This window comes from Clupea harengus, chromosome 21, assembly GCF_900700415.2.
Source record: "Clupea harengus chromosome 21, Ch_v2.0.2, whole genome shotgun sequence".
Lineage (NCBI taxonomy): Eukaryota > Metazoa > Chordata > Actinopteri > Clupeiformes > Clupeidae > Clupea > Clupea harengus.
In genome coordinates this window covers 23,037,868-23,047,867 of record NC_045172.1, presented here as the reverse complement: position 1 = coordinate 23,047,867, position 10,000 = coordinate 23,037,868, and the positions used below count along the sequence as shown (strand labels likewise).

At 42.2% G+C, this 10,000-nt stretch overlaps 1 protein-coding gene across 2 annotated transcripts in view; it reads left to right on the top strand.

Moving 5' to 3' along the window:
• Positions 1–7,427, top strand: part of mrasb (muscle RAS oncogene homolog b) — an 18,571-nt gene extending 11,144 nt beyond the window's left edge. Inside the window, exons 4-7 of one of the 2 annotated variants that reach the window (XR_006151490.1) lie at positions 1–35; positions 4,034–4,113; positions 4,852–6,684; positions 7,109–7,427. The exon at positions 1–35 is cut by the window's left edge and continues 65 nt beyond it. Coding sequence is in view for 1 of the 2 variants with exons in the window: in XM_012833712.3 (XP_012689166.1) it covers positions 1–35; positions 4,034–4,113; positions 4,852–4,951 (215 nt within the window). In the remaining variant the exon portion in view is untranslated. Of the gene's footprint in view, positions 36–4,033; positions 4,114–4,851 lie in introns of both variants that reach the window. The other variant, XM_012833712.3, reaches the window with a different exon arrangement.
• The last annotated feature ends 2,573 nt before the right edge of the window (positions 7,428–10,000 follow it).

Genomic DNA, 10,000 nt, shown 5'->3' with positions numbered 1-10,000 from the left:
CAGAGCAAGGTCGTGAGATGGCTACAAAACACAGCGTAAGTGTGTGTGTGTGTGTATGCTTCTGTGTGTGTGTGTGTGTGTGTGTGTGTGTGTGTGTGCTTCTGTTAGTGTGTGTGTGCGCGTGTGTGCATGTCTATGCTTCTGTTAGTATGTGTGTGTGTGTGTGTCTGTGTGTGTGTGTGTCCGAGGGGTCGGTCTCTTTGCAACACTCTTTCTCACACTATAGTACTCCATCACATGTATAGTTTGTATTACAGGCAGCACACTCACCACATACTAGCAGTTTACAAAACAAAACAAACCTCATATCACCAATTAAAGCAAAGATACAAGAAACCGACCTTATTACAGATGTGAAATGCTCTCCTTATGAGATGTGAAATGCTCTCCTTATGAGATGTGAAATGCTCTCCTTATTAGATGTGAATTGCTCTCCTAATTACAGATGTGAAATGCTGTCTTTATTACAGATGTGAAATGCTCTCCTAATTACAGATGTGAAATGCTCTCCTAATTACAGATGTGAAATGCTCTCCTTATGAGATGTGAAATGCTGTCCTAATTACAGATGTGAAATGCTCTCCTAATTACAGATGTGAAATGCTCTCCTTATTACAGATGTGAAATGCTCTCCTTATGAGATGTGAAATGCTCTCCTTATTAGATGTGAAATGCTCTCCTTATGAGAGATGTGACAGTAAAGCAGTGTGGTGCAGTAAAGCAGTGTGGTGCAGTGTGGAGCAGTAAAGCAGTGTGGTGCAGTGTGGAGCAGTAAAGCAGTGTGGAGCAGTAAAGCAGTGTGGTGCAGTAAAGCAGTGTGGTGCAGTAAAGCAGTGTGGAGCAGTAAAGCAGTGTGGTGCAGTAAAGCAGTGTGGTGCAGTAAACTGTGTCCTTATTACAGATGTGAAAGTAAAGCAGTGTGGTGCAGTGTGGAGCAGTAAAGCAGTGTGGTGCAGTGTGGAGCAGTAAAGCAGTGTGGAGCAGTAAAGCAGTGTGGTGCAGTAAAGCAGTGTGGTGCAGTAAAGCAGTGTGGTGCAGTAAACTGTGTCCTTATTACAGATGTGAAAGTAAAGCAGTGTGGTGCAGTAAAGCAGTGTGGAGCTTTAAACTGTGTCCTTATGAAAGATGTAAAAGTAAAGCAGTGTGGTGCAGTAAAGCAGTGTGGTGCAGTAAAGCAGCGTGGTGCAGTAAAGCAGTGTGGAGCTGGTGCTTTAAACTGTGTCCTTATTAGAGATGTGAAAGTAAAGCAGTGTGGTGCAGTAAAGCAGTGTGGTGCAGTAAAGCAGTGTGGAGCTTTAAACTCTAAAGTCACATGATTCCAGCTGTAATGTTCCCATGTAGTCGCATGCTCCTCTGTGAAACGGACAAATTAAATCAAATGTACATCTCCACTATCAGCACAGGGAGGGCTGTGGCGTGTAGTTCAAGGTTGTCCTGGGTGAGTGTGTGCCATGTTTGGGCTACGGCAGTCAGAGCAGTTAAAGCACCACTGAGTTTTGGTCTAAAACCAGCTAGCTAACTACCTAAAAGGCATACAGAAACCAGCTAACTTACTACCTAAAAGGCATGCAGAAACCAGCTAGCTAACTACCTAAAAGGCATGCAGAAACCAGCTAGCTAACTACCTAAAAGGCATACAGACACCAGCTAGCTAACTACCTAAAAGGCATACAGAAACCAGCTAGCTAACTACCTAAAAGGCATGCAGAAACCAGCTAGCTAACTATATAAAAGGCATACAGAAACCAGCTAGCTAACTACCTAAAAGGCATACAGAAACCAGCTAGCTAACTACCTAAAAGGCATGCAGAAACCAGCTAGCTAACTACATAAAAGGCATACAGAAACCAGCTAGCTAACTACCTAAAAGGCATACAGAAACCAGCTAGCTAGCTACGTAAAAGGCATGCAGAAACCAGCTAGCTAACTACCTAAAAGGCATACAGACACCAGCTAGCTAACTACCTAAAGGCATACAGACACCAGCTAGCTAACTACCTAAAGGCATACAGACACCAGCTAGCTAACTACATAAAAGGCATGCAGAAACCTTGTGTCTTTTGGCGATATAGTTGGCCATGTCACATTGATACATTTTCGCGGGGTGCCCCAGATCCACAAAGTGCATATGCTGTATGACCAGTGGCGGCTGGTGATTTATTTTTTGGGGGGACGCAATCATACACATATATAGACTATGGGCGCAGTTGGGCAGTGCGGTTTAAATACCACTCCACAATGAGAAAACAAAAACACCAGAGAGGTTTTGAGTAGAATATATTAAAAAACAAAGATTTATTTCATGAAAACACAGTGCTCAACACTGTCCACTAACAACTCTCAACAAACTGTAAAATTGGGCATGAGAGGTTTAGAGCAGAATGGTTTAAGAAACATTGGGTTGGGTTCCAGAGGTTTAAATATTGGGTAGTAGAGGTTTAGAGTAGACTAGATTCAGAAACATTGTGTACAAGAAGTTTAAAACAGAGTAGATTAAAAAAAAAAAATTAAAACACAGGGTGTAGAGGTTTAGAGCAGAATAGAGTAAGAAAGACTGAATGATACCAGTAGTTTAGAGCAGAATAGATTCAGAAATACTGGATTATACAAGAGGTTTAGAGCAGAATAGATTCAGAAACACTGGATGATACTACATGTTTTCGAATGCCAATTCGGTACCCTTCGTCCAACTGCTCTGCAATACTCAGTCTTCCAAAGAGGCTTAGCTTCAGGCTGTTAGTTAGATGGCTGCGGCAAGATTCGTGCTTCTTACATATATCGTTGAAGTGCTTTAGAGCCCTCATCCCCGTTGCAGTCCAGATTGTTTCAGTCCCAGGACTTTGGAACAACAGGCAGGGAAAACAAAAAAACACATCACTCACTGAACAACCAGCTAACCAGCTCCGGTTAGCATACAGGCTTGAGGAGAAGCTACGGGTGTACGTCCTCCCGCGGTCGATGCTCTGCTGCTGCATTTTTAAATCCGGACGTTCGGGTCCCATGTCTTTCAGTCTTATCTTATCGACATCTGATCGTCGATTGAAAAGTTTTCAGTCGCCATACTCACAGAATCAAAGTCTCTGCTAGCTATGTTGCTCTCCTAGATACGTGAGATTTATATGGGGATGTGAGGGAATGATAAAGGTCTCTGATTCGACGAATAGTCCAGTCGCGTTGAAATAAGAAACAATGTCATTGGTTAGGGCGCAAAATTTTGCGCCCCAGGATCGAACTTTCATTCGCCAATGAGAAGCTGTCCTTGCCCAAATGTATGAGAAAAGTATGAGAGCTCCCATTGACTTCCATTTGGCCGGCGCCCCTCCAGGGAGGAGGGGCTTATCTCAGTGATAACGAATGGCAATATATTATATTTGGTCACATTTAAGTGGTTGTTGACAGGGGCTTACGGTCTCCCACACACATTTAACGCGTTAACACAGTACATTTCCTATTTTAATTGTTTGGTATATAATGTTTTTTTACTTTTTTTTTTTTTTTTTTCATCTCAAAATTTTAGGAGGGGCGGCGCCCTTGCGCCCTGTATTGACGCACCGCCACTGTGTATGACTAGTGGGTATGACGGAGGTGTTCATCCGTCCTCGACTCGACCATATACCATCCAAATGAATCTCGAACCTAGTTGTCTATAAAAGCCGACCCTCAAGAAGTGGCAAATTGTTGCATAGTGTTGCTTTAACGCTGCCCTACATGTGTGACCTAGAACAGTGTGTGGTCCAGGACACCAAGTGCTTTTCTGTTGTTTTTTTAGTAGCTGATTCCGTAACAGAAAATAAATGTTTTGACCTCTCCTCCACTATAGCGTTTGTTGTAGATAACCTGCACTGAAACACATGCTCAGCCACTGTAATATGTAATGTAGAATATGTGTTGTGTTGTGTTGGCACTCTGAGATTCTTCTGAATGAAGAGTGCATTACAAATACAATGAATTATTATTATTATTATTATTATTATTATTATTGTAGATAACCTGCACTGAAACAAGTGCTCATCCACTGTAATTTGTGTTATAGATAACCTACATTGAAACAAGTGCCAAGGACCCTCCCATGAATGTGGACAAAGCCTTTCATGAACTGGTGCGCGTCATCAGGTAGGTCAGCGGAGTCAGCCTGCTCCTTCACTAGTCTACTCCTCTCCCCAAATACCAGCGTCAGAGTCTGCTTCAACAGCATGCTGCTTCCTTAGGAGTCTGCTTCAACAGCATGCTGCTTCCTTAGGAGTCTGCTTCAACAGCATGCTGCTTCCTTAGGAGTCTGCTTCAACAGCATGCTGCTTCCTTAGGAGTCTGCTTCAACAGCATGCTGCCTCCTTAGGAGTCTGCTTCAACAGCATGCTGCCTCCTTAGGAGTCTGCTTCAACAGCATGATGCTTCCTTAGGAGTCTGCTTCAACAGCATGCTGCTTCCTTAGGAGTCTGCTTCAACAGCATGCTGCTTCCTTAGGAGTCTGCTTCAACAGCATGCTGCTTCCTTAGGAGTCTGCTTAAACAGCATGCTGCTTCCTTAGGAGTCTGCTTCAACAGCATGCTGCTTCCTTAGGAGTCTGCTTCAACAGCATGCTGCTTCCTTAGGAAGTGTAATGCTTCAGTAAAATTAAGCTGTGTGCATGTGTGAAATAAAGCTGTGTAAAATGAAGCTGTGTGCATGTGTGAAATGAAGCTGTGTGCATGTGGGTTGACCCTTGACCCAACCCAACAACATAGCTCAGTTTTGCTATGTTTTCTCCACCACATATAATCTCATAATTTGTCTGATATGTTTTCTTTAACTCTCTCTCTCTCTCTCTCTCTCTCTCTCTCTCTCTCTCTCTAATCTCTTTGTCCCTGTTAGGCAGCAGATTCCAGAGCGGGGTCAGAAGAAAAAGAAGAAAGCCAAGTGGCGAGCCGACAGACCCACCGGATCTCACAAACTGCACTGCGTCATCTTCTAATGCCGTCACTACTTGTATGTGTGTGAGTGTGTGTGGGGGGGGTGCGCGCAGTACATATGTACACACTTGTGTATGTATGTGTGTGTGAGAGAGAGACAGAATGAGAGGGTGTGAGTGTGAGTGAGAGAGAGAGAGAGAGAGTGAGAGCGCGTGAGAGAGAGTGTTTCTAAACCCTTCAGTAATTAATACACCCAGGCGATGACAGGCATGGACTGTTACCCCACAGAGTGCCTACATCTTTCAGGTCTCTGGCGGCCACTTTGGTCACATGCTGGACTCCTGGTTCTGGTTCTGGTCCGACCCGGGAGGTCTGGTCCGACCCGGGAGGTCTGGGTCACTCGTCGGACACATCGGATAAGAGGTGGAGGGACTCAGATTATTCCCGCCCTCCCGCCCAATCAATGGACCTCAGTAAGGCAGGACTTTACACAAACATAAAAACTCACACACACACACACACACACATTTCTATCTGAGAGGCCATTCTCTTGGCGTTGGTTCTGTGTATGTTGTTTTTATGTTGTGTGTGAGTTATTTTCCTCTCATCTCTCTGGTGCCCTCATCTGTGTTCTGTGTTTTTCCGGGGATGGCCTCCGGCCAATGGAAAGCCCCCGGCCAATGGGAAGCCTGCACAGCTCAGTACAGCCCCAGAGCTGAAGCCCAAGCCGAAGGGTGCGGAGGAGGGGGGGGGGGGGGGGGAGGGGGTGGAAGGAGAGCAGAGAGAAACGAAAGAAAGAGCAAGAGTGAGGAGAGAAAGAAAGAAAGAGGATGTGGATGTTGTCCTTAGGCCTTGTAGCAGCCATTAATGTAATAACGTAATCAAATGTAGCTGCCAAATGTATTACATTATTGGCCAGGTATTACATTATCAACTTTAACTACATTAAGAACAGAAAAACTTTACGTTATTTGCAATTATGACATTAACGGTGTTATAACATGATTTGTAAGTGATTTGATTATTGGCAGTTATGACATTAACAGTGTTATAACATGATGGGTAAATGATTACGTTATTGGCAGTTATGATATTTATGGTGTTATTACATGACTGCTAAATGATTACATTAACGTGTTATTACATGACTGCTAAATTATTACATTAACGGTGTTATTACATGACTGCTAGATGATTACATTAACGGTGTTATCACATGACTGCTAGATGATTACATTAACGGTGTTATTACATGACTGCTAAATGATTACATTAACGGTGTTATTACATGACTGCTAGATGATTACATTAACGGTGTTATTACATGACTGCTAGATGATTAAATTAACGGTGTTATTACATGACTGCTAGATGATTACATTAACGGTGTTATTACATGACTGCTAGATGATTACATTAACGGTGTTATTACATGACTGCTAGATGATTACATTAACGGTGTTATCATGTTGTTGGCTGCTACAGGTGTACAGCATATGAAGAGGAAGTTAGTGTAAACGAGTAGAGAAGAGAGAGGAGTATGACTAACAGAGACAGACAAAAAAAGTTGGCGAAAGAGAGGGATAGAGAGAGATCGATAGAAAGAGTGAGAGAGACCGATAGAAAGAGTGAGAGAGAGGGAGAGGGAGGGGAAGAGAAAGCTTGAGCTGGCGAGGTCTTGGAGACCCTAATGCATTCCAGCTGGCTGCTGGGCTTCAGACAGACAGTGTGTCAAAGTCTGGTCCCAAGCCAAAGAGCAGCCTCAAAGTTAGACCGTGTGTGTGTGTGTGTGTGTGTTGGGGTGATTTCTGAATAAGTATTTGTTTTTGTTGTCGCCTGTCTGAAACACTTGTTGTACTATTTTGGGCTTGTAAACAAACAAAGAAACAAGCAAAAAAAAAAAAAAACAGAAAAATAAATAAAAAAGTATGTCGCTTGCTAAAAACGGTATTCTGCAAATGTCTAAGTGCTTTATATTAAATGATTTTGATTTGACGTGTGAGTTACAGGGCTGTTCAGGATCTAGTGGACTATCTGACAAACCAAATGAGATGAGTCTGACCACCTTGCCATACCTGTTGAGTGGTCTGACAGAATATGAAGGTTGCTGTAATTTTTTTATTTGTTATTTCGTTGTTATTTCTCGTCTTTGTCTGAAAGGTGATTTTGATGTTTCACTGGCACTGGCAGCTTGGTGGGTTTTGTCCTGTTGAATCGAGGTGTGTGTGTGTGTGTGTGTGTGTGTGTGTGTGTGTGTGTGTGTGTGTGTGTGTGTGTGTCCATGGGAAATGGTGCAAGGACGTAGTGACTTTTGTTTCTTAGCGGTCAACATTTTTGCTACTGTTTTCTTTTCTTTTTTTATTTCACTATTTCTTTAAGTAATTTATTATTATAAATATTACTATAGCCTACCAACATATTTGAATTATGACTAGCAAAGTTCCAGGCTCGTCATGAAATTGTGGAAAAAAGGGATCTACTTGTTATTCAAAAATTCAGGTTTGTAAGTAAACAAATAAACTTGGTTGTTAAAAGCAATGAAGCATGCAAGTGTTTTATTTGGTTCTTTAAAGGTTCAGCCCCTAATGTAGCATGCAGGTGTTTTATTTGGTTGTTTAAAGGTTCAGCCCCTAATGTAGCATGCAGGTGTTTTATTTGGTTGTTTAAAGGCACAGTCCCCAATTCTAATCCCATTCCGTTTTTGTCAAATTCAGCTAATTGCTCCTCATCTCTGCTAGCTCTTTGTTTTTTTTTGTGATTTAGGGAATGGGAAACAAACACACACACACACACACACACACACACTATTCCAGCCAATCCACACCTTGCTTTAGGAGCACGGAAGGAAGGGATGTCATTTGATTGGCTGTTGACCTCAAATAGCAACAATTTTTCCCCAGAATCGTGGGGTCTACCTTTTAAAGGCAGATGGCAGTGAAAGGGTTCTCTGCCACTCAATCGTTCTATGAGGGACTATGATTAAAAAAAAGTGGGTGGTGTGACACACCTTTTATGCTTGCCATTTTGATTGGTTGATGAATAGCGTGATGTAATAATAACTTTGGAATTTCTCAGAGGTCTTCTTACCATCACTGTGAATTACAGCATGCCTCTTCCTTTGACATGGCTTGGGGTGGACTGCCCTCTGGTGGTCATGTTTTATATGTGATTTTTTATTTCCACAATTGAGGGGATTGGGTGCAGGGGTGAATATTTTTGCTCTACTTATTTCAGGCCAGGTGATGGCAATGTTGCCCTGCCAGAAGAAATGAGAGTAGGCCGCACGCGTTACCGAGTGCTGTGGATGAACCCGCCAGTGTAATCTGAAATAATTACAAGCAGAGGAGGAGACACACGTCGTGATCCTCAAAGACCTTACCCAGAAAATGGAAAAAAAACAAAATAATAATAAAAATAATAATAAAATAAATAAATGAATTAGGGAGCTTATGAATATGCTATACCCTAAAGAATCCACATCTGGCCAGACGACGACGACGACGACTCTTCCAGAACATTCCCATTGATTAATCCCCACCACTCTCCTCTGTCTATTCGGGGTCGAACAGCAAACAGACAAAGAACATCTGACGGCACAAACACTAGAGGCCACTTCACTCTGAAGAGGGTGAGCTCATCGTTTATGCGGCCTTCATGAGAGCTTTTATCAACATGAGGCAAAATGCCATGCCATTATTTTGATAATTTCCCGTGCATGCTTAAAAGAGGAGCATTAAAAACCAAACCTGGCAGCAACCTCCCCTCAGGATCAGCAGGGTCACGATGGTGATCTGAACTCACGTGTGAGGTTGTTGGATGGCAGTTGCATCACGCATGACCCCAGAGGCTTCCTCTGATGTGCTGAGTCTACGTTCACATCACACGGAGACGCCGCAGGTGTGTCTCGGGAACAAAAGGCGCTCTCGTCTCGTCTCGATTCGGAGCAGAGGGGCCACCGATAGTAAAGCTTTGATTAAAGCAAGACGCTCGCGCGAGGTTTAAAGTATTTCTTTGATTAATGCAAGACGCTCACGCGAGGTTGAAAGTATTTCTTTGATTAATGCAAGACGCTCACGCGAGGTTAAAAGTATTTCTTTGATTAATGCAAGACGCTCACGCGAGGTTAAAAGCATTTATTTGATTTCTTTGACGCTCACGCAAGGTTAATAACATGACCCTTAGGAACTGCTGTGAGGCTAGGGGTCGCATGTGTCCTTTAAGCTCCTCCTCCTTATCTGGCCTGTTGAAGGTGTTCTTGGCTTAACCCTCCTATTATGTTCAAATTTTACCCACATCTATTATGCTTGGGGTCAATTTGACCCCAGCAATTTAAACCTCCAAAAAATTATTATAATTATTTTTTTTTACCAATGTTTATGTGTCAGGTACTTTAGGTTTGTTTGTTGACTACCTAAATAGCCCTTAAAAATAAAACAATATCCCCACCCACTCCCTTTATACATCCAGAATACATGTTACGCGACTATGGAGAAATATGCAGATCCCCATAAAATCTCACTGATTGACCTAAAATTGGAAAGAGATATCCTTCTGGTGTTTTTATGGCTTCATATTATTTCTAAGTACATATTGTTGTTATCTATAACATTTGGAATAAAAAACTATTTCTTTTATCAAGAAAAGTAACAATATGATGAAAAAAGTTGATATTTCTTATATATTTTATACAATTAAAACAGCCTGGGGTCAAATTGACCCCAAACAACACCTATGCGTAAAGTATGTGTACAGGACATTGAAAACATATCATCATGTTAATTTTGTGTTTACCCAGTTGTCCCCATTAAATTAGGAAAAGTCATTAAATATGAAGCAAAACAAATTATGTCAAACATTTATTTAGAGACGTTAAACATTGAATGGGGTCAAATTGACCCCAAAAATAATAGGAGGGTTAAATGCATTCAATGGTAATCGCATTAATGCAAATAAAGTGAGTAGTGTCGAATTAGCGGCCCGAGCTGTGGCAGGGCATTCGTTTAGTATTCAACACCAGTCATGTTTCATTTGGAGACCATGTGAGAGAATTGCAAATGTGACTTACTACGTCTTTAGAAGTGCAAATATAGAATGGTAGAAGTGGCCAGATC